The sequence below is a fragment of the Temnothorax nylanderi genome, unplaced genomic scaffold (assembly GCF_030848795.1).
Source record: "Temnothorax nylanderi isolate EJ_2023f unplaced genomic scaffold, tnyl_v1.0 TNYL_tig0180_pilon, whole genome shotgun sequence".
NCBI classification, from domain to species: Eukaryota; Metazoa; Arthropoda; class Insecta; order Hymenoptera; family Formicidae; genus Temnothorax; species Temnothorax nylanderi.
In genome coordinates this window covers 60,314-85,241 of record NW_027249242.1, presented here as the reverse complement: position 1 = coordinate 85,241, position 24,928 = coordinate 60,314, and the positions used below count along the sequence as shown (strand labels likewise).

The 24,928-nt window shown below is 45.1% G+C and overlaps 4 protein-coding genes and 2 long non-coding RNA genes across 6 annotated transcripts; 3 read left to right on the top strand and 3 right to left on the bottom strand.

Annotated features, from left to right (window-relative positions):
* Positions 1–473: 473 nt before the first annotated feature.
* On the bottom strand, positions 474–1,838 carry LOC139778366 (matrix metalloproteinase-18-like). The gene has a single exon (XM_071716268.1). It carries the CDS (start codon positions 1,836–1,838, stop codon positions 474–476), a length of 1,365 nt encoding a protein of 454 aa, XP_071572369.1.
* Positions 1,839–1,881: 43 nt separating this feature from the next.
* Positions 1,882–3,511, top strand: LOC139778352 (uncharacterized). Its single transcript, XR_011719549.1, has 2 exons — positions 1,882–2,884; positions 2,982–3,511. It is a non-coding gene; the product is annotated as an uncharacterized lncRNA (long non-coding RNA).
* Positions 3,512–5,086: 1,575 nt separating this feature from the next.
* On the bottom strand, positions 5,087–6,328 carry LOC139778365 (uncharacterized). The gene has a single exon (XM_071716267.1). It carries the CDS (start codon positions 6,326–6,328, stop codon positions 5,087–5,089), a length of 1,242 nt encoding a protein of 413 aa, XP_071572368.1.
* A 2,182-nt stretch (positions 6,329–8,510) lies between these two features.
* Positions 8,511–9,752, top strand: LOC139778364 (uncharacterized). Its single transcript, XM_071716265.1, has one exon. The coding sequence runs from the start codon at positions 8,511–8,513 to the stop codon at positions 9,750–9,752; it is 1,242 nt and encodes a 413-aa protein (XP_071572366.1).
* A 1,575-nt stretch (positions 9,753–11,327) lies between these two features.
* Positions 11,328–12,957, bottom strand: LOC139778351 (uncharacterized). Its single transcript, XR_011719548.1, has 2 exons — positions 11,955–12,957; positions 11,328–11,857 (listed from the first exon to the last, which is right to left on the bottom strand). It is a non-coding gene; the product is annotated as an uncharacterized lncRNA (long non-coding RNA).
* Positions 12,958–13,000: 43 nt separating this feature from the next.
* Positions 13,001–14,365, top strand: LOC139778363 (matrix metalloproteinase-18-like). Its single transcript, XM_071716264.1, has one exon. It carries the CDS (start codon positions 13,001–13,003, stop codon positions 14,363–14,365), a length of 1,365 nt encoding a protein of 454 aa, XP_071572365.1.
* The last annotated feature ends 10,563 nt before the right edge of the window (positions 14,366–24,928 follow it).

Sequence of the window (24,928 nt, the reverse complement as noted above, 5' to 3'; positions counted from 1 at the left end):
TTGTCTCCCAGGGCGATATCCACGTACGAAGGCGTGGGTATACTGTACCACGGTGACTTAATCGTGATACCTAAGGCTAAGTATTTGTAGCCAGTCGTCGTCAGCAGATAACGCGTCGTTAGGACGCGCACCGCAGGCACGTCAATGGGCATGTCGGTGGGGGGATGAGAGCTGGAACGCGACTCCCGATGAAGAAGATCGTCCGTCAAATCGATTCTTCGTATCTTGCAGTCGTCGTTCATCTCCGAATCCGTCTCGCGAGGGGAAAAACCCTTCGGCGCGGGTCGATCGGTCAGCGTCGAGAACATTTCGCACGCGCTGTAGTATCGTTCGTTTCTGATTTTTTATCCGACGCGTCGTATTCGGCTGACGATGCGATACTGATGCTTTGGGGGGACACATCGGTATAAGTAGAAAAGTTCTTACTATATATCGCGCGATGTGCGGTGTGGTGTGGGAATTTGCGCAGTTCTCTACTTCCTTCGGCGGATACGGCGATCGGAAAGCCGAACGCCGCCGTCGTCGTCGTCATCGTACGAATCGCTCGCCGGTGACGTTAAATCATTGAGGCGTACGATTCGATCGAGGAGATCGCGCAACTGTTGCAACAGTTCGGCCTTAGGGCAGACGATATTCAGCATCCGTAGATCGAATTTACCAGCCGCTGTGACGGCCTTCGTAAATTCGTTGAATTTGTAGAACTGCGTCCGAGTGGTGAAGTACAGATTGCCGTCGACGTATCGGATGATCGACGTCACACCGGTCGGTATTCCGGGAAACGTCGTTTCGAGAGGTGTAAATCTGACAACTCTCTTCGCACATTCGTCTATTTCGGCTACCGAGTTACCGTTAAACACCACGAAGGAACGTCCTCTGTAGGTGTTTACCGCTCCGTTGATTATCGTTTTTTCAGGAAAGCCGAGTTGTTGCAAGGTCTTCGGCCAATCTGGTCTCAGACTAAATTCAGGATATTGAACCCTGTATACCAAATTATTTACGAACACCATGAGATCACCGGACGGGGATTGATAGGCGGCGGCTATGCGTGTGTAATTGTTCTGAAGAAAGCTCATGTGATTTGAAAGGGCTAACGGTCCGTTGTACGTCCTACCGTCCAGATCGATCGACCAAACGTAACGCTTGTACGAGATGTACATTCGATTTTCCAAAATCAATATCACGTTTACGCGATCAATGCTGCACAGGTCCGGCGATGGCTGCGGTGGCTGCGGCGGCGGTGGCGCCGGCGTCTGCGAGGGCTCGTTTGCCAGTTTTTCACCGTACAAACGTTGAATGTCCATAATGTCGAAATTGTCGAGCTTGACCGGATACTGCTTGACGGGCGAGTACGCGAACATCACCGAAGTCGGGCGCTTATTGTGCAACAATCCGAGAGAGTGACCGATCTCGTGCGTCAGCGTGAATTGTAGGGAGAACTTATCAGAGGGATTTTTACTGACGTGAATGTGCCACGGCTCGTCCCCGTCGACGTGCACCTCGGAGACGAATCCCGCTTCGTCCGTCGGGAGAGACGCGTGGGCGAGCACGTTACCGGGACCGTCGAATTTGGCCGAGCAATGTGGTCCGTTTGCCTTGACATTCGTGTTACTGTGACGTAGGCGTCGCCAAGATATTATAATGTCAGGATTCGTTTCGGAGCGTTCGAACGTCAATGCTGAATGCTGCGACCACAGGTCGAACGCGGCCCGCGCCGTGTTTAACTCGTTCTCGGTGGCTACGAAAAAATCCCACGTCAGGTGCGTCTTTGGCCATTTGGATAAACTCGCTCTCGTTCCGTGCTTCAGGATATCTCGAAAACCGCATCGCGGTTTACTCATCATTTGTAGCGTTTCGTTGTTAGGCGTTCCGTCGCCGGGTAAATCGTAGTATTTCTGAAAATCTTCGACGGCTTTGCGAAGAACGTCGTTTCGTCTCTGAGCCGGAACCGCGTCCACATCTTCGGTCAGATATCCGTATTTCTGCAGATAATCGAATGCGAGTGTGTAATTCTCGTCCGTGGGATTGATGCACCTCACGGCGATAAAACACGCGGTTAACGCGATGACGCGTGTGAGCCACATCGTCGAGAGCGAGAGAGAGACGGTAGAACTGCGATGACGGTGCGTTGCGGTTTGAGCGCGATCGCGATGAGCGTTCCGGATGTGAATGTTTACGCGAGGACGCTCGTTAGCGATAGCGCGGATAGGTGGCGGCGGGGTCTCGGGTGGAAAAAATTGCGCTTTTGTCGCATTTCCTCGGCGCGGATAGGTGTGGTGGTGGGGGTTTCGGGTGGAAAAAATTGCGCGTCGAAGATTTCAACGAATGAGTCGGTTTGATAAGATGCATTTTTTCCACGATGCGAAAATGCTATTCTTATTACATTTTTTACCGCAATATCCTACATTTGTCGCATTTCCTCGACGTGGATAGGTGTCGTGGTGGGGGTTTCGGGATGGAAAAACTGCGTCGACGATTCCGGCGGATGAGTCGGTTTGATAAGATGCATTCTTTTCCTCGATGCATTCTTTTCCTCGATGTAAAAATGCTATTCTTAGTATTTTTTTACCACAATATCCTTCTTTTGTCACATTTTCTCGGTATATAAAGAACTCGAGACTAGACTTGGGTGTAGTCTATCCACAGTTTTAACACGAACAATCTCTTTTAAACGTAGTGAAACAAAGACGATGGAAAAACTAAATGACATAAAAAGTCTCGTCGATTTATTGCAAATCCACACCACGTCCCTGGCGAGAACGGTGGACGAGTATTCCGATTCGGTGCGGCAGCTGCAGCTGCGTTTAAGAAATATCACGGAAAAAGTTCCCGCCTGCATACAATTAACTGTTCGCATTGACGAGGACTCCGTAATGCTGGAGCGAACGTAAGTAGATTTATTAAACATAATTACATGACAGTGTTTATATTTATATTCATGTTTATATTTATATTTATATTTATTATATTCATATTTTGTGTAGAGCCATCATCGCCTCCCTAATGAAGAAGTCGCGCAACCAAATACGATTGTTCGTTACCAAAGTTCGTGGGATGCATCGCGATGTTGCGCGACTGGCTTTACCGATCTTCATGTTTATATTTATATTTATATTTATATTTATTATATTCATATTTTGTGTAGAGCCATCATCGCCTCCCTAATGAAGAAGTCGCGCAACCAAATACGATTGTTCGTTACCAAAGTTCGTGGGATGCATCGCGATGTTGCGCGACTGGCTTCACCGATCGAGGAGCCAGGTGCGGGACCGGCGGGACGGTGCGGTCGCGAGAGAGAGAGAGACGATGACGACGAGGGGAATCGTGTGGAAAATCGAGAGGATAATAGAGTGATCAACATCGACGACGACGACGTCCCTGAGGGTTGGCCCTCCCAAAAGTAAATAAAAAAGTGTAAAAACAAAAAAATAAATTTTAATAAATTTTAATAAATATTTACAAATATATGAAAAAATATGTACAATATGAAAAATAATAATATTATAAAGAATAACCTCCACCATAGTTATGTTATTTTTGGTCCGCATTAAAACTGCAACCAATGACCATGTCCTTTTACATTATTCGTTATAACGTTTGTCTTAACAATAATCACTACCAGTCTTAAAGGATTTTAAAATATATATTATATATAAAGTGTCACGTTAAGAATAGCGTCAGTCACACTTAAATAAAATGGATACGAAAGAAATCCGTTTTAACATTGTATATTCCGTTATAAAATAGAAGTGTCCTTTTCTTTTATATAAGAAGGATATGTTTTGCGGTGTACGCTTCTGTTATTGATATCGTGTTTCCTTTACCGCTCCCTACCCCATCCAATCACACGCTTGGCGTTATCGCTCACTCGCGCTCGTATGGCGTTATCGCTCACTTGCGCTCGTATCCACGCCTCGCGCTGGAGCGTCTCGGCTTCTCGTTCGTTTCCGTATCGCGCTATCGCTCCCACCCGTCTCGCGTTCGACGCTATCGTTCTCTCCCGTTTCGCGCTCTCGTTTCTCTCTGTTTATCTCGTTGAAAATATCGCGTTTCCGCGACCGGCCATTTTTACGCACTCGGCATTATCGCGCTCCCGCGCCCAACCATTTTTACGTACCGACAGCTTATAATATATACATAGAATACGGGGTATAGGTATGTGAAGAAAAGGAATATCGCATTGTTCGTTGATTTTATATCAGTTTATTATTTAATACAATATGGATAGAAGAATATACATGATGGTGTAAAAAATGAGTAAATACAATATAGATAGACGGATACATATGGAATAAAAAAATGATTAATACAATAAAAATAAGTAATACAATTTAAAAATGAGCAATACATTAAAAATGCAATTATGTCATACGAGTAATATGTTTTTTTACATTTAATCTGTGGAGTCGATGTTGGAGAGACATTCGCGTCGCTCGATCCACCAGTCGCGCAACTTCATCACGTTCTCCATTGCGCAGCACCGTTGATGACGTCCGCAGCGAAACGCGCGATCGGCGCGAAGAATCTCCAACCGATCGATGTCGTCGTACTCGGCGTCGCCGAGAATCTCCTCCAGCCACCTCTTCTTCTCGAGACCTTTTACATAGATTCGCGCGCCGGGCGTCTCTTCTCTCTCCCACGTTTCTTCCAGGTTGTCGCGCACCGCGCGTCGAATAATGGTCTTCGCTAGGCGATAGTCTGTGTCCCCATCCTCCCAACGGAGGCCGTGATGGTTCGCCATCAGCCAGCCGGCCCTTGCCTTCTCGGCGCTCGTCAGCAGATCCCAATTCATCGGCGCGCGAAACACGTGATGCGTCAGTACGCGCGTCTCGCTTCGCAGCACGGCCACCTCCTTCGCGACGAATCTGTCACCCACTACGAATCCCTGTAGGTCGACGAAGATCGTCGTCGTCGTTCTTGCTGCTGTGGCCATTGAGTCAGCGCGTTGGAAAGAAATATGTAATAATGTTCGTTTAAGGATGTGCTTAAACTGCTCGTTCTTAACAGAGTCTGAAGAACAATGGAAGGATCCTCGAATTTATATATCCCTCGTTTCCGGGATGCGATATTCTACAACCGCATTTTTCCGTTAGATAATTTTGCGCACCACGTTGGTCAGCGGACTGTACTCGATGACGCGATCGTGAACGATGAGACAAAAGGCGGTGGTTTTCGGCGGAACGTTTTCCTTGTTTTCGAATTCGATGCGCACGTCCACGGTGGCGCTCTTCACCGAATCGTTTTGACGGGAACAATCAATTACCACGAGTGGAGCTACCCGCGCGAATTCGCGCGGGGAAAAGAGCGCGTCGTCGCGACTGTCCCCGTAGTACGCTCCTCGAAATTTCGCGTACATCTCGTACAGCACGGCGAACTTGTCGCTTTCGAAATCCGCGTTCACGTCGTCGTAGGGATAGAATTCCGAGTTGAGATACAATTTTACGTTGGCGAGCGCGCAATGATCGAACCTCGAGGCGTCCTCCGTGAATTCGTTTCGCCGTCCGGTCTGCAGCGCGAATATGACGTATCGCGGCTTCTCCAATTGTGGCGCGGCTTTCACGGCCCACGAATGCTTGGTTGTGTTCTGCAGCAGGGGAAATTCGTACAGGTCCCAAGAGCGAAAACCCGCGCTCAGAAATCGTCCGCTCTCCAACGTTCGCAACAACGATAACTTAGTCACGTCGTTTAACGCCACGTGAGGCATACGCCATTGCACCTTCAGCAACGTAATTTTAGGATCCTTGGTTGGATCTCTCGGCACGGTTTTTTTCGGATCTACGACGCAGTTGACGTCGTTACGAGCGCGTATCAGGATAAGCTCGTGTCGCGCATTTATCACCACGCGTTTATAGTCCTCGCAGAAACCCAACAGATTGTTCAAAGGTACGCAAAAGTTGAATTGATGGGATGCGCTGTTCAGATTCGATTCGTTTGTTGGATAACTCCATCCGGCGTTCTGCAATCTTCTGGCTCGTTCGACGGTTAGCGACACGTAGTTCTTTATCGTGCTGGTTATTCCGACGTTTCTACACCGGTCGATCTCCACTCCGTCGAGTTCGTATCGAATTTCGTCGAACATAAACGCGACGCAGTTGTTAACTAATTTCGCGTATTGCTCCTCCGTCGTCGCGCCGTCGTCGTAGAGTCGCCCCTCAATGTATAGGAAACTGTCGCACGGCAGCGTATAAAGATCCTGCTGCTGTATGGGTATTCGTATCTCGTCGTTGTGCCCGAACGTCGTGTTGACGTATGGGTTATACGTGTGAGTCTCGATTCCAACGATGCGCTCGTCGAAAATCGGCTCACCGCCGATATTCAGGATGTCGGCCATAACCTTTTCTTTCGATGTGGAAACGACGCGGCGGCGACGCGTTTCTCACGGCGAGACCCAACGATCGTAGGAACCTGACGTTGGCGTTGCTGAGAACGGCTCTCCTTCCTCCTCCACCTCTTCTCTTCCCCACGCTTCCGATCTCGTCGTAGAACGGGCTAGCTCGCTCGTTCGCACAATTCGCGCTAGATCCGTTCAGAACGAGCATCCCTCCTCTCGCTCTTTTTTCTTCAGGTCGTGGAGGTATCACACACACTAACTGCGACGACGACGTATGTGCAGTCTAATCGTTTTCTCCTCACCGCGAAGGAAAACGAGGAAAGGAATGGGATTGAGGAGAAACACGAAGACAAGAAGGAAGAGCGAGAGAAAGAAGCGGAGAATACTTCCGACAGCGAAACGCGGCGGCTTCTTGCCTTTTCTACCGATGCTGGGCGCGCTTGGTTCCTTGATCGGTGGCGCGGCTGGCGTGGCCAAAGCGGTGAGCGCCGGCAAAGCGGCGCAGCGACAACTCGACGAATTGCAGCGACACAATCGCGCGATGGAGGGTCGCGGGTTGTACCTCGCGCCGTATAAGAAGCGCGGGGGTGGCGCGAGGAGAGTCGTTGAAAAAAAAAAATTTCGCGGAAGAAGCCGACGTTAGTGCATCTACCTCCGTACGGCGTCACGACGAACGAGCAGCTCGATCGATCGGCGCGTCGCCTACGCATACCGTTCTTCCGTGGGGTGTTTATGCGCGACGCTCTGCCAACGAGGGTGCGATGTGCGGAGTGCGGCATCGTGAATCTCGACGACGCGGTGGGTCCGGGCACGCATTGGGTCGCTTACGCGAAAAAAGGGAACGTTGTGATTTACTTCGACGCGTTTGGAAATCTCCGTCCGCCGAGGGAGCTCGCGCGATATCTCGGCGAGAGCGCGATCGTGACGTACAATCGTCGCGCGTTTCAGACATTTGATCAGAGAATCTGTGGACAGCTGTGCCTGCGATTTCTTCGCGAGATCGATTGGGGGAGTGGTGGACGATTCTCCCGCGATGTCGCTGACGCTCACGTTGACCGGAACCAGCAGCGTTCTCACGGTGAGTCACTTTCCCGCTTTGGATCTGAGCGATGGCGAATATGAGCTGGGTTTAGCGACTTTTGAGACGTACAATTCGATACCGAACGTTACGTCCGCGAACAATCGCTTCTACTTCGGCGAGGACGACCGGAGAATCGTCGTTCCGGAAGGATCGTACGAGCTGCGAGCCGTGAACAGATATCTGCGCGCCGCTCTTCTTTATCGCGAACGTCGCGCGCGTGAGAGAGAAAAAATTAAAGAGAAAGGAGGAAAACTGCAGACCGATGACGCTGGACGGGTAAAAGATAAAAACCGAACGGAGAAGGACGACGGTTATCACATATACGAGGACGAAGACGACGATGACGATGACGGTTATGGTATATACGAGGACGACGATGAGAACGACGACGATGACGGCGGTGATAGAACGATACTCGCTCTTCGCGCCAACGAGAATACCATGAGGAGTGAGATAAAGTGCGCCTACAGAGTGAATTTTACAAAACCAAACAACATCGGTTCTCTTTTGGGTTTCTCGCGCGATCGTATCCTAAAACCGAACAAATGGTACGTTTCCGACGGACCCGTTGACGTCATGAGCGTGAACATAATTCGCATCGAATGCAGCATCACCACGGGAGCGTACAGCAACGGACGGTCGGTGCACGCGATACACGAATTCGCGCCGAAAGTTCCACCGGGATATAAACTGTCGGAGACTCCGACGCAGATCATTTACCTCCCGATCGTCGCGCGAAACGTCACCGATATCACGGTGCGAGTCGTGGATCAGAAAGATCGCTTGATCGACTTTCGCGGTGAGGAGATAACGATTAGACTGCACATACGTCGTCGTCGCAGTTAGTGTGTGTGATACCTCCACGACCTGAAGAAAAAAGAGCGAGAGGAGGGATGCTCGTTCTGAACGGATCTAGCGCGAATTGTGCGAACGAGCGAGCTAGCCCGTTCTACGACGAGATCGGAAGCGTGGGGAAGAGAAGAGGTGGAGGAGGAAGGAGAGCCGTTCTCAGCAACGCCAACGTCAGGTTCCTACGATCGTTGGGTCTCGCCGTGAGAAACGCGTCGCCGCCGCGTCGTTTCCACATCGAAAGAAAAGGTTATGGCCGACATCCTGAATATCGGCGGTGAGCCGATTTTCGACGAGCGCATCGTTGGAATCGAGACTCACACGTATAACCCATACGTCAACACGACGTTCGGGCACAACGACGAGATACGAATACCCATACAGCAGCAGGATCTTTATACGCTGCCGTGCGACAGTTTCCTATACATTGAGGGGCGACTCTACGACGACGGCGCGACGACGGAGGAGCAATACGCGAAATTAGTTAACAACTGCGTCGCGTTTATGTTCGACGAAATTCGATACGAACTCGACGGAGTGGAGATCGACCGGTGTAGAAACGTCGGAATAACCAGCACGATAAAGAACTACGTGTCGCTAACCGTCGAACGAGCCAGAAGATTGCAGAACGCCGGATGGAGTTATCCAACAAACGAATCGAATCTGAACAGCGCATCCCATCAATTCAACTTTTGCGTACCTTTGAACAATCTGTTGGGTTTCTGCGAGGACTATAAACGCGTGGTGATAAATGCGCGACACGAGCTTATCCTGATACGCGCTCGTAACGACGTCAACTGCGTCGTAGATCCGAAAAAAACCGTGCCGAGAGATCCAACCAAGGATCCTAAAATTACGTTGCTGAAGGTGCAATGGCGTATGCCTCACGTGGCGTTAAACGACGTGACTAAGTTATCGTTGTTGCGAACGTTGGAGAGCGGACGATTTCTGAGCGCGGGTTTTCGCTCTTGGGACCTGTACGAATTTCCCCTGCTGCAGAACACAACCAAGCATTCGTGGGCCGTGAAAGCCGCGCCACAATTGGAGAAGCCGCGATACGTCATATTCGCGCTGCAGACCGGACGGCGAAACGAATTCACGGAGGACGCCTCGAGGTTCGATCATTGCGCGCTCGCCAACGTAAAATTGTATCTCAACTCGGAATTCTATCCCTACGACGACGTGAACGCGGATTTCGAAAGCGACAAGTTCGCCGTGCTGTACGAGATGTACGCGAAATTTCGAGGAGCGTACTACGGGGACAGTCGCGACGACGCGCTCTTTTCCCCGCGCGAATTCGCGCGGGTAGCTCCACTCGTGGTAATTGATTGTTCCCGTCAAAACGATTCGGTGAAGAGCGCCACCGTGGACGTGCGCATCGAATTCGAAAACAAGGAAAACGTTCCGCCGAAAACCACCGCCTTTTGTCTCATCGTTCACGATCGCGTCATCGAGTACAGTCCGCTGACCAACGTGGTGCGCAAAATTATCTAACGGAAAAATGCGGTTGTAGAATATCGCATCCCGGAAACGAGGGATATATAAATTCGAGGATCCTTCCATTGTTCTTCAGACTCTGTTAAGAACGAGCAGTTTAAGCACATCCTTAAACGAACATTATTACATATTTCTTTCCAACGCGCTGACTCAATGGCCACAGCAGCAAGAACGACGACGACGATCTTCGTCGACCTACAGGGATTCGTAGTGGGTGACAGATTCGTCGCGAAGGAGGTGGCCGTGCTGCGAAGCGAGACGCGCGTACTGACGCATCACGTGTTTCGCGCGCCGATGAATTGGGATCTGCTGACGAGCGCCGAGAAGGCAAGGGCCGGCTGGCTGATGGCGAACCATCACGGCCTCCGTTGGGAGGATGGGGACACAGACTATCGCCTAGCGAAGACCATTATTCGACGCGCGGTGCGCGACAACCTGGAAGAAACGTGGGAGAGAGAAGAGACGCCCGGCGCGCGAATCTATGTAAAAGGTCTCGAGAAGAAGAGGTGGCTGGAGGAGATTCTCGGCGACGCCGAGTACGACGACATCGATCGGTTGGAGATTCTTCGCGCCGATCGCGCGTTTCGCTGCGGACGTCATCAACGGTGCTGCGCAATGGAGAACGTGATGAAGTTGCGCGACTGGTGGATCGAGCGACGCGAATGTCTCTCCAACATCGACTCCACAGATTAAATGTAAAAAAACATATTACTCGTATGACATAATTGCATTTTTAATGTATTGCTCATTTTTAAATTGTATTACTTATTTTTATTGTATTAATCATTTTTTTATTCCATATGTATCCGTCTATCTATATTGTATTTACTCATTTTTTACACCATCATGTATATTCTTCTATCCATATTGTATTAAATAATAAACTGATATAAAATCAACGAACAATGCGATATTCCTTTTCTTCACATACCTATACCCCGTATTCTATGTATATATTATAAGCTGTCGGTACGTAAAAATGGTTGGGCGCGGGAGCGCGATAATGCCGAGTGCGTAAAAATGGCCGGTCGCGGAAACGCGATATTTTCAACGAGATAAACAGAGAGAAACGAGAGCGCGAAACGGGAGAGAACGATAGCGTCGAACGCGAGACGGGTGGGAGCGATAGCGCGATACGGAAACGAACGAGAAGCCGAGACGCTCCAGCGCGAGGCGTGGATACGAGCGCAAGTGAGCGATAACGCCATACGAGCGCGAGTGAGCGATAACGCCAAGCGTGTGATTGGATGGGGTAGGGAGCGGTAAAGGAAACACGATATCAATAACAGAAGCGTACACCGCAAAACATATCCTTCTTATATAAAAGAAAAGGACACTTCTATTTTATAACGGAATATACAATGTTAAAACGGATTTCTTTCGTATCCATTTTATTTAAGTGTGACTGACGCTATTCTTAACGTGACACTTTATATATAATATATATTTTAAAATCCTTTAAGACTGGTAGTGATTATTGTTAAGACAAACGTTATAACGAATAATGTAAAAGGACATGGTCATTGGTTGCAGTTTTAATGCGGACCAAAAATAACATAACTATGGTGGAGGTTATTCTTTATAATATTATTATTTTTCATATTGTACATATTTTTTCATATATTTGTAAATATTTATTAAAATTTATTAAAATTTATTTTTTTGTTTTTACACTTTTTTATTTACTTTTGGGAGGGCCAACCCTCAGGGACGTCGTCGTCGTCGATGTTGATCACTCTATTATCCTCTCGATTTTCCACACGATTCCCCTCGTCGTCATCGTCTCTCTCTCTCTCGCGACCGCACCGTCCCGCCGGTCCCGCACCTGGCTCCTCGATCGGTGAAGCCAGTCGCGCAACATCGCGATGCATCCCACGAACTTTGGTAACGAACAATCGTATTTGGTTGCGCGACTTCTTCATTAGGGAGGCGATGATGGCTCTACACAAAATATGAATATAATAAATATAAATATAAATATAAATATAAACATGAAGATCGGTAAAGCCAGTCGCGCAACATCGCGATGCATCCCACGAACTTTGGTAACGAACAATCGTATTTGGTTGCGCGACTTCTTCATTAGGGAGGCGATGATGGCTCTACACAAAATATGAATATAATAAATATAAATATAAATATAAACATGAATATAAATATAAACACTGTCATGTAATTATGTTTAATAAATCTACTTACGTTCGCTCCAGCATTACGGAGTCCTCGTCAATGCGAACAGTTAATTGTATGCAGGCGGGAACTTTTTCCGTGATATTTCTTAAACGCAGCTGCAGCTGCCGCACCGAATCGGAATACTCGTCCACCGTTCTCGCCAGGGACGTGGTGTGGATTTGCAATAAATCGACGAGACTTTTTATGTCATTTAGTTTTTCCATCGTCTTTGTTTCACTACGTTTAAAAGAGATTGTTCGTGTTAAAACTGTGGATAGACTACACCCAAGTCTAGTCTCGAGTTCTTTATATACCGAGAAAATGTGACAAAAGAAGGATATTGTGGTAAAAAAATACTAAGAATAGCATTTTTACATCGAGGAAAAGAATGCATCGAGGAAAAGAATGCATCTTATCAAACCGACTCATCCGCCGGAATCGTCGACGCAGTTTTTCCATCCCGAAACCCCCACCACGACACCTATCCACGTCGAGGAAATGCGACAAATGTAGGATATTGCGGTAAAAAATGTAATAAGAATAGCATTTTCGCATCGTGGAAAAAATGCATCTTATCAAACCGACTCATTCGTTGAAATCTTCGACGCGCAATTTTTTCCACCCGAAACCCCCACCACCACACCTATCCGCGCCGAGGAAATGCGACAAAAGCGCAATTTTTTCCACCCGAGACCCCGCCGCCACCTATCCGCGCTATCGCTAACGAGCGTCCTCGCGTAAACATTCACATCCGGAACGCTCATCGCGATCGCGCTCAAACCGCAACGCACCGTCATCGCAGTTCTACCGTCTCTCTCTCGCTCTCGACGATGTGGCTCACACGCGTCATCGCGTTAACCGCGTGTTTTATCGCCGTGAGGTGCATCAATCCCACGGACGAGAATTACACACTCGCATTCGATTATCTGCAGAAATACGGATATCTGACCGAAGATGTGGACGCGGTTCCGGCTCAGAGACGAAACGACGTTCTTCGCAAAGCCGTCGAAGATTTTCAGAAATACTACGATTTACCCGGCGACGGAACGCCTAACAACGAAACGCTACAAATGATGAGTAAACCGCGATGCGGTTTTCGAGATATCCTGAAGCACGGAACGAGAGCGAGTTTATCCAAATGGCCAAAGACGCACCTGACGTGGGATTTTTTCGTAGCCACCGAGAACGAGTTAAACACGGCGCGGGCCGCGTTCGACCTGTGGTCGCAGCATTCAGCATTGACGTTCGAACGCTCCGAAACGAATCCTGACATTATAATATCTTGGCGACGCCTACGTCACAGTAACACGAATGTCAAGGCAAACGGACCACATTGCTCGGCCAAATTCGACGGTCCCGGTAACGTGCTCGCCCACGCGTCTCTCCCGACGGACGAAGCGGGATTCGTCTCCGAGGTGCACGTCGACGGGGACGAGCCGTGGCACATTCACGTCAGTAAAAATCCCTCTGATAAGTTCTCCCTACAATTCACGCTGACGCACGAGATCGGTCACTCTCTCGGATTGTTGCACAATAAGCGCCCGACTTCGGTGATGTTCGCGTACTCGCCCGTCAAGCAGTATCCGGTCAAGCTCGACAATTTCGACATTATGGACATTCAACGTTTGTACGGTGAAAAACTGGCAAACGAGCCCTCGCAGACGCCGGCGCCACCGCCGCCGCAGCCACCGCAGCCATCGCCGGACCTGTGCAGCATTGATCGCGTAAACGTGATATTGATTTTGGAAAATCGAATGTACATCTCGTACAAGCGTTACGTTTGGTCGATCGATCTGGACGGTAGGACGTACAACGGACCGTTAGCCCTTTCAAATCACATGAGCTTTCTTCAGAACAATTACACACGCATAGCCGCCGCCTATCAATCCCCGTCCGGTGATCTCATGGTGTTCGTAAATAATTTGGTATACAGGGTTCAATATCCTGAATTTAGTCTGAGACCAGATTGGCCGAAGACCTTGCAACAACTCGGCTTTCCTGAAAAAACGATAATCAACGGAGCGGTAAACACCTACAGAGGACGTTCCTTCGTGGTGTTTAACGGTAACTCGGTAGCCGAAATAGACGAATGTGCGAAGAGAGTTGTCAGATTTACACCTCTCGAAACGACGTTTCCCGGAATACCGACCGGTGTGACGTCGATCATCCGATACGTCGACGGCAATCTGTACTTCACCACTCGGACGCAGTTCTACAAATTCAACGAATTTACGAAGGCCGTCACAGCGGCTGGTAAATTCGATCTACGGATGCTGAATATCGTCTGCCCTAAGGCCGAACTGTTGCAACAGTTGCGCGATCTCCTCGATCGAATCGTACGCCTCAATGATTTAACGTCACCGGCGAGCGATTCGTACGATGACGACGACGACGGCGGCGTTCGGCTTTCCGATCGCCGTATCCGCCGAAGGAAGTAGAGAACTGCGCAAATTCCCACACCACACCGCACATCGCGCGATATATAGTAAGAACTTTTCTACTTATACCGATGTGTCCCCCCAAAGCATCAGTATCGCATCGTCAGCCGAATACGACGCGTCGGATAAAAAATCAGAAACGAACGATACTACAGCGCGTGCGAAATGTTCTCGACGCTGACCGATCGACCCGCGCCGAAGGGTTTTTCCCCTCGCGAGACGGATTCGGAGATGAACGACGACTGCAAGATACGAAGAATCGATTTGACGGACGATCTTCTTCATCGGGAGTCGCGTTCCAGCTCTCATCCCCCCACCGACATGCCCATTGACGTGCCTGCGGTGCGCGTCCTAACGACGCGTTATCTGCTGACGACGACTGGCTACAAATACTTAGCCTTAGGTATCACGATTAAGTCACCGTGGTACAGTATACCCACGCCTTCGTACGTGGATATCGCCCTGGGAGACAAACAAGGCAGGGAAGTCTCTCTGACGCTCGATATGTGGAAAGGACTGGTCGAGCGCAAACGCGACGTATTATCGTGTATGCGATCCACCCCCGTCGACGGAACCCGCCCCCCCTCACCGATAACAATCGGAGACATGACGCTGCGATTCGGAATGATCAACAACCTGCCGATCCTGCGTATTGAGCTACCCAACGCGGCTCGTGTGGCGATGTCGCTCAAAACCGTGCTCACGCTGTACGATCTCCGATTTTGCGTCAATCGCATCCTCTCGGCGCTGAACGCGGCGACCGAGGAAATCGACGCGAAGTATTCGCGCTATCGGGAGATAGCCGCCAACGCTATCAAGACTGGCACTTCAGCTAAAAATGCGATACTGAAGAGCGAATTCTTCGATCCTAACAACATCGTCGACTGTGAAATTACCGCGCTCTGTTTCCGATCATAATGTCGCGACGCGTGTCTGCAAATGTATATTCATACGCGCAAAATAATGTGAGCGCACGTCGACATACGTATAATTTTAGTTTTTCAAAATAAAAAAATTCATGTCTCATCTGTGTGTTCTCTGTCTTTCTTTTTCCTTTTTTCATCATCTCTACGCGATCCCGCGCTCCCCAGATCCCCCGACTCCGCTAGCTCCACAATCGTCGCGATCGCGTCATCCGCGATACGGGATGAAACGACCTTCGAACCGAGGAAAAACAACAACGAAGAAAGGTAATCGGGACCCGCGAAATGAACGACCTTGAACGCATTTTCGTGGAACGTCTCTCGAGGAGCGACCTTGAACAAGTTCGAACGCGTTCAAACGCGTTCAAACGCGTTCGATCTCCTTCTCCGCGCGCGGTCGATAACGCGCGACGCTCATATTTTCCCAAGAGAATCAGTTAGCGCGCGACGACCGACGCGGGAGGACGCGCGATTTCCGCGCGCGGTCGGTAATACTTCTAGCCTCAGGCCGGTCGCGGGGGGTGAGGGGCGCGGGGGAATCGGGCGAGGGGGGAGCGCGCCTGACCAATCACCGTCTTACCTTTCCGTTATAGAAAAGTAGTACGGAAAGGCCGGTCGGTGATTGGTCAGGCGCGCCCCCCCCCCCTCGCCCGATTCCCCCGCGCCCCTCACCCCCCGCGGCCGGCCCGAGCTCGGAGTACCTGTTACATAGCTACTTAGTTTATTTTAAAAGGCGGGAATTCTTTTCGTCTCACACAACAGTACTACTCAATATCACATAAATATGTTTGACGAGGTAAGTTTATAAAATCTTTATGTGATAAAGAATGCGTTCAATATTTAAATATATACAGAAAGTTTTATCTTAGAATGTGATTACGCTTGGACTCTGTTTACCAGCATCGTGCACCATAAATAATCTTAGCTTTATTTTGGAAAGAATATTTCGTGACAGAGTTATCTTTGATGATCTCTACTCCGCGGACTTTTAGCTAATCGAGGTTAAAGATCTAAATGACGATAACAAAAGGCTACTCAATAGTGTGTTACGTTTCATCTGGTACGTCTCCAGAAATGTATAAATTGTAATTACTTGACAATACAAGCACAACAATAATATTATATGACAGAAAAGATTAATAATATTATAAGTAATTTTAATCTTAATCCTCCGAAAGAATATGAAGAATCAATCAAGAAATATTCTATTGCAGTGTTGGTTTAGGGTTTTCTTTTCTCATGACAGCAATCGGAACAATATATGATATATTTGTGTATCAAAAATATGTAAAGAAAAATGAGATGAATAAAACTGGTAACGGTAAGTGTCATATCTAAAACTTATAGAAATAATTTCCATTACAACAAACTATTTACTGTTTTTATATGCTACAATTTTCTACAAATCAAGTTTTCGTATTTAGTGTTAAAATTATTAATAATTGGCAATCAGCTATTACTTTAAGTAATTAATAATTAATTATAGAATATATTTTGTAGCTACATCTTGTGTACATATGGCTTATTCGCGTGTATAGATTTCCTTTGTTTAATATTAATCTTACTTAATTAAAGCATTTCGATTTTTGTATTACTACTAAAGACGTCGAATTATGATTCAAGTATTGAAAATATGTCCAAGGAAATAGAAATGAAAGTAAATTTGTCTTCATATCGGGAAAGTAAGATTGGAGAAATATTAATATGTTTTTCCGCTTACACAAATACGGGAAAAATATTTAGCACAAAGTTAGACGCCGGCACAATACCCGTTAGTCACGGCTTAAAATTTCTAAGCATGTGTTCGATAATCATGTTCCATAGTGTATATTATACATTTAATTCTCTCGGTAAATAATTTATAATAAATCTGTAGAATAGACATTTTTGGCTCTTTTGTTTTTTTACTCTTTACGCATAACGAAAATTGCTTTGTATTGACAGACTATAAAGTATGGATGTGGAGGTTCATTGAGAGTTATAAATACATAGGTGACATTGGATTCACAGCAGTTGATATTTTTTTTCTTTCAAGCGGATGTTTAGTGACTTATATGTATTTGCGAGATAAAACAAACGAAGTACCAAAGCCGATTGATCGCGGAGAAAAATTAATTGAATTCTTTGTTTATGTAATAAAAAGATTTATTTGGTAAGTTTTTATTATATGGTGATATGTTTGAAGAACACAAAAAACAATACAAACAACATAATACAATTATTACAGTAATAAATGAAATAAGAGAATATGTTACAAAGAAATTTGAATATTGATTTCAATGTAAGCTAAATACTAACTTTCTTTTTTTTTACGCGCGTTTGTAATAAAATTTTTCTTTTTAAGGCTGACACCGGCTTACCTGACGGTGTTAGGAATAGCGCAATTAAGCTCGGCTTGGTTCGATAAAACATCGCAATTTTACATGTACGAAAGGTCGCACGAAACTTGTGCGAAATATTGGTGGATAAATATTCTGTACATACATAATTGCTTTGAAATGGATGCAATGGTACGAACACGTTTGATTAAGATCAATTTGAAATTATACTTGGAGACGCATAAAACTTTTCTAAAATTTTTATTGCATTACAGTGCATGAGTTGCAGTTGGTATCTATCTAATGATATGCAATTCTATGGCACTGTTGATTTTGTCGACTATGTATGTTAATTAACCAACTATTATAGTTAATGTCTTCTTCGAGTATACTTGAATAAATATATTATAAATTTCAGATACTTCTATGCCACTGTTACGATATTGAGTGCACTTTCAATATATAGGCTCAGTTATTCTTAACGGTTATATTTCACACGTTTACGAATATGTCGCGACGTAAGTTACTAAAGTATTTTACTTATTGAGAAATCAAGTCAAGAGGATGCTCTTTCTTATTGTTACAGATTTGATGAACAGCAAAATCTTGCAGATATCTTCTATATCCCACCATGGATGAAAATGAATCCATTTATTATTGAGATAATTACGGGTTACATTTTGACAAAATTAAAGAATAATTTTGTTTTAAAAGATGTAAAGTATATTTTTTTTGTTATATACAGCCTACAGACGAAGAATCATTAGTACAAGCGATTTTATATACAAAACTAAAAGGAAAGGCAATGCAAGATTTTGAAACGCGAGATATACAAACATTCGCTCAATTAAAGCAGCAATTAGAAGATTGCTATCAAGCCAAGCAGAGCACTACCCATTTGCAGATTGAATTTAATACGCTCAAGCAAAAGCCAAACGAAAGCGCACACGCTTTTGGGCAACGAGTCGATCTACTAGCCATGAAGCTATATGACGCTATGATAGAAGGAGAAGATCACTCCAGTATGTTTAAACGCGCGATCCAGCAAACGATACAAAAACAAGCTTTAATTAACTTCCAGATAGGATTGCGCGACGAATTAAAAATACTCGTACGTTCGCAACAATATGCGACGTTACAAGAAGCCATAACAGGAGCGAGCGCGGAAGAAAAGCTCATAGGGCCGACCGCGACAAAAACGGGCGTCTCGCCATACAAAAATAAGCCAGGATATACGAGACAGCCTCAAAATCAGAGCGTACAATGTTTTAAATGCGGAAAAACTGGTCATTATGGACGGGAATGCCGAAGTCACGGAAACGCATTACCTACACCTAGCAGACCTGCACAAGTAAATGCACTGCAGAAATACTGCAATTATTGTAAAAAATCGGGGCACAACCGAGATGAGTGTTGGACATTAAAAGGGCGAAACTACACCCCCAACAATAAATCCGAAGAAAACAAAAAGGGACTAAACGAAAAAAGACAACAATTAAAAGTGCCGAACCGAAGGAAGAACGCTGACTCTGCAAGCAGCGAAGACGAACAGGAGGAGGCAAGAGGAAAACAACCACGACCTGCCTCAGAATATCGGGTTACACATATCAAAAGTGTGCCACACGGCCGTACGAAGCCAGAACTGTTATTAACAAGATTACCCATACGAGAGGTAAAACCCGGAGCATCAAATATGCTATATGACTCTGGTTCAACAATTTCACTAATAAAGCTAAACGCATTGAAAGATGACGCCCTAGTTTATGAAGACCGCATAGCCCTCACCGGAATCACGGGACACAAACTACACACACTCGGAAAAGTGTATGCAACCATTAAAACAAATAAATTAAAAATTAAACACGCATTTTATGTGGTAGGAGAAGACATGCCCATAGAATACGATGGAATCCTAGGAATAGATTTCCTACGGAAACACGCCGCATCTTGCGACTACGAGCAAATGCAATTAAAGATAAAAGAAGAAACTTTCAAATTGTACCCGTATGGAAAGGTCACACTAAAGCCTCGCAGCGAGACTATAATAGAGGCAATTACGGATAAAAATGAAGAAGGTATCGTACGAGCAAGAGAGATAAAACCAGGAGTCTATATTGGAAACTGCCTAGTGAAACCGGAGAATCATATTTGCGTTGTAAGCGTAATAAATACTATAGACAAGGAAATTGAAATACCGATTCCACAAGTTACGCTGGAAGAATTAGAAACAGATAACCATACAACAATACATGCGACAATGACGGGTAAGGAAACTAAACCTACTATATCTCGAGACGAACGCATCTGACTAACATTGCATACGCAGCATTTAAACGCCGAGGAAAAACGATCACTCCAACACATATGCGAAGAATACGGCGATTTATTTCATTTAGAAGGAGAGCCATTAACGTGTACTGCAGCAGTAAAACACGATATAAATACACGCGCTGACGCCGCACCGGTGAATGTAAGACCATACCGACTCCCAAATAAGCATAAAGCGGAAGTAAATCGGCAAGTACAAGAAATGCTAGAAAACAAAATAATTCAAAGCAGTACTAGCCAATGGAATGCACCGTTGTTAGTGGTACCTAAAAAAGCTGACGCAGCAGGAAATCCAAGGCTCCGAGTAGTCGTAGACTTCCGGAAGCTAAATGATCTAACGATAGGCGACTCATTCCCACTGCCGAATATCACTGATATACTTGATCAGTTGGGAAACGCCAAGTATTTTACTACGCTAGATCTGGCATCTGGGTATCATCAGATACCGATGGGCGAACGAGATAAACACAAGACAGCATTTTCGACACCTTACGGCCACTACGAATTTAATCGCATGCCGTTCGGGCTAAAGAGCGCGCCCGCAACGTTCCAACGGTTAATGACTTCTGTACTAACGGGCCTACAGGGAGTTAAATGTCTTGTGTACCTAGATGACATAGTAGTGTACGGATCTAGCCTGGAGGACCACAACAAACGATTAAGAGAGGTGCTACAAAGACTCCGAAAAAACTGTTTGAAATTACAACCGGAAAAGTGCGAATTCTTGCGCAAGGAAGTAATCTACCTAGGCCACATTATTTCAGAGAATGGAATTTCTCCCGATCCGTCAAAGCTAGTAGCAATAAAAGAATTCCCTACGCCAAAAAGAGTGAAGGACGTGCAGTCATTTATCGGCTTAGCCGGTTATTACAGAAAATTCATAAAGGATTTCTTGAAGATAGCCAAACCGTTAACAAAGTTAACAAAGAAAACGGAAAAATTTGAATGGACCACAGAACAAGAAAGTGCTTTTAATAATTTAAAAGAAAAACTAACAACGGCACCTGTGCTTAAGTATCCGGATTTTACGCAAGAGTTTATCATAACTACTGACGCATCCGACCATGCCATCGGAGCAATACTATCTCAAGGAAAGATAGGTGAAGACCAGCCAATAGCTTATGCCAGTCGAATTTTATCACGAGCAGAACAAAATTATAACACCACCGAGAAAGAGCTGTTAGCCATTGTATGGGCGGTCAAACATTTCCGACCTTACGTGTACGGCACCAAATTTAAAATTGTGACCGACCACAAGCCGTTAACATGGTTATTTAACGTTAACGATCCAGGCTCAAGATTGATTCGATGGAGATTACAGCTGGAAGAACACAGTTACGAAATTATACACAAAGCCGGAAAGGCGAATGTAAATGCCGACGCACTGAGCCGCAATGTAAAACGAGACGAAGCTGTCGCAGAAGAAGAACCGAAAATCCACGCGATAAACGAGGATAACTCCAACGAAGAGGAAGCAAGAATATATACAGAAGAAGAAAAGAAGCAGATATTACATGAATACCATGATGCACCAGTAGGAGGGCACCAAGGCGTCGAACGAACAGTAAATAGAATTCGGTTAAATCATAACTGGCGCGGATTGACGAAAGACGTCGAAAAATATATAGCTAAATGCGAGCTATGTCAAAGAAATAAGTTATCGCGGAAAAATAAAGTACCGTTGGTAATTACAGACACACCCACCAAGCCGTTCGAGAAATGTGCTTTGGATATTGTAGGACCACTTACGATTACAACGAGTGGAAATAAATATTTGTTAACATTTCAAGATAATTTAACAAAATATAGTAAAGCGATACCAATCCCAAACCAGGAAGCAAGTACAGTAAGTAAGCAATTTGTGACAAAAATTGTCTTAGAGCATGGAATTCCAGAAAAAATTCTGACCGATCAAGGCACGAATTTTTTGAGTGAGGTATTCAAAAACACTTGTAAACTCTTAAGGATAAACAAAATCCAAACTACCGCGTATCATCCCGAAAGCAACGGAGCACACGAAAGATCCCACCGAACATTAGCGGAATATCTGCGACACTACATAAATGAGGACCAAACGGATTGGGATGAGTGGATACCGTTTGCGATATTTGCATATAATACAACGCCGCACACAGCGACGGGATATACACCGTTTGAGCTAGTATACGGTCATCAAGCTGAATTACCGACAGCACTGACAAAACCCCCTAAACTCACGTATAACTATGATGATTATGCACAAGAGTTACGGGAACGATTAAGAGCGACCAACAAAGTTGCCAGGGAACACGTACAAGAGGAAAAGATTAAAGCGAAAAAACAGTATGACACAAAGACTAAAGAAACAAGTTTTTGTGTAGGTGACAAAGTACTCATGTACGATGAAACGTTACGACGGGGACGTTCAAAGAAACTTGAATCCCTATGGACAGGACCGTACACAATTATCGAAAAGAATTCGGATGTTAATTATACTATAAAGAAAGGAAGAAAAATAATGCGCCTACATGTAAATAAATTAAAACTTTTTATAGAAGAATAATGAAAAAAAAAGGAGAGAGAGAAAGAAATACACCCTGAAACAGAATGTCTCTGTTACAGAATACTCGCGTGCTGGAGAGGGCGAGCATTAGCCCAAGCAGAAAAAACGGAACCACATTACAAAATCCAACAATTCCAATATAACCCAGGGATGTATTATGAGAAGCTTGGAAGAATGCACTACTCCCGGAAGACGTGGAAATTAGTCATTAAATTTGATTTAACAACGTTAAATCAAAGACACGAGCAAATTGAAAAATATCTACAGGAAGCAAAGACTACATGCGATAACGAGATTTTAAAATTACTGCATAAGGAAACGTGCTTTACTTTTGAAAATATCGCAAGAAGAGAATTAGAATATAAAACAAAAATCCTCACACAGATCAATACAATATACAAAACGTCGACATATGCAAGGAGGGGATTAGTGGACGGAATAGGTTCAATAGCAAAATCACTGTTCGGAACGATGGATGCAGACGACGAAAAGCGCATCAACGAGCAGTTACAACTGTTGGGAAACAATCAACAAACATTACACCACGTAATGCAGAATCAGATCAAGGTGATGAATGCCACTATAGGGCATATAGAGAAAGTAGAAGGCATAATAGAACGAAATCGTAACCTATTAGAAAAACGAATTACAGATTATCTTAATAGGGACGAAATGAAAGAACACTTTGAAATTGGCATAGCGGTAATCACAGATTTAATCCGCGACGTCGAGAACATACTTGAATATTTGGCATGCATAAGAAAAGGAACAATGCATCCGAAATTAATGCCAGTAGAGGATATCACCTGGCAGTTGAAAGAAGCAAGTCAGCAATTGATCGAAGACTGGTTTACGATTGAAAAACACACGACAATAAAAGCATTCTACAAAAATAATCAAATATGCACCATCTTACTTTTTCCCCTAATCACACCACCGCTCTATGATATAATGAGGGTTATTGAATTTCCTGTGCTCACGCGCAAGAATGTACTCACATCAGTAAGAGTCGACAATAAAATAATAGCAGTAGATAAAGAAAGAGTGACCTACATGCTCTTAGATGAAGATTATCTGGCAAAGTGTACCTCTACCAATCTACAGTACGTATGTACACAAAATACACCGGTATATCGTATAGATGGGAACGCACCGTGCGAGATACAAATGTATATTCAACAGCAACATTATTACAAAATGTGCGAATTTAGACACACTGTTACAACACGAACAAAGTGGATTGCATTACGACGACCACACGACTGGCTGTATTCAACAGTAACTGAACAGCCAATACTTATACAATGTAACGAGCACGAGGAGAAGCAGATAATCAATAACACTGGCAAAATTACGCTGGGAAAAGAGTGTAAGCTAATGACAACCGATATGACAGTACAAGCTGAAGAGACAATATACGAGACAGACATAGAGACATATTTACCCGAAGTAAATATTTCACTTATATATGACCATGAAACGATCACATTAAGGAACGAGACAACGGACGATTTAACTCAGCATCGAGCTGAATTGACAGAATTAAAAACACAAATACAACAAATGAATACTGACCTAGAGGACGATGACCGAAATTTTTACGTCCGAAAACAATTCGTATACCCAATGACAGCGAGCGGTATAATTACATTAGCCATAGTAAGCATTGTAATATACGTAGTAATAAAAAATAAAATAAAAAAGAAAAAGAATCCACGATCACCACTTACATTATACGATGAAGAAAGACCATTTCGACCATACGGATTTCCGAAACCAATTTTAAAACGTAGTGTAAGTACTAGGTTCTAATAGAATAGTAAACGATTATACCAAAATATTGTACACGGGTATTATAAAATGTAAAATATATATATATAAGGGAAAATATAGAAATGAGTATACAACAAAGTATAAATTAAAATATATAGCGAAAACTCGCGTACCTCGTTTTCTCTTTTTAACGGGGGAGGGATGTTGTAATCTAAAATTACAACGGATAATTATTAAATTCATTATAATGAAATTATAGAATAGCCTTTCGAAAGACTTCGAGGAAATTGTCTTTCGAAAGACTTCTCAATTTACGCCAACGCGGACGCGGAAGTTCATCAAGCTTCCGCGTCAATCGAACTATTGCGATATGCATAGGAATGCGCGACAACGCATTTTGACCATCGCGGAACCGCGGGAGTACAGCGAGATTGCGAATGCGCTCGGTCACTGACCGACCTCATTCGGGGGACCGTCGAACCCGGCGGAAAAGCGCCGACAGGGCATAACTCAAAACAATATAAGGGACCGCCGAAGAAGCCGCGACGGAGAGTATTACACCCGAGTCTCTGCCCGTGACCGTTCTCGTAAGTCGTGTCGTGCAAGCGAAAGTATAACGAAGTGCGGACGAGTTAAAGTAGATGTAAGAGGCGAAGCTAAGTGTAAATTAGTGAGTGTA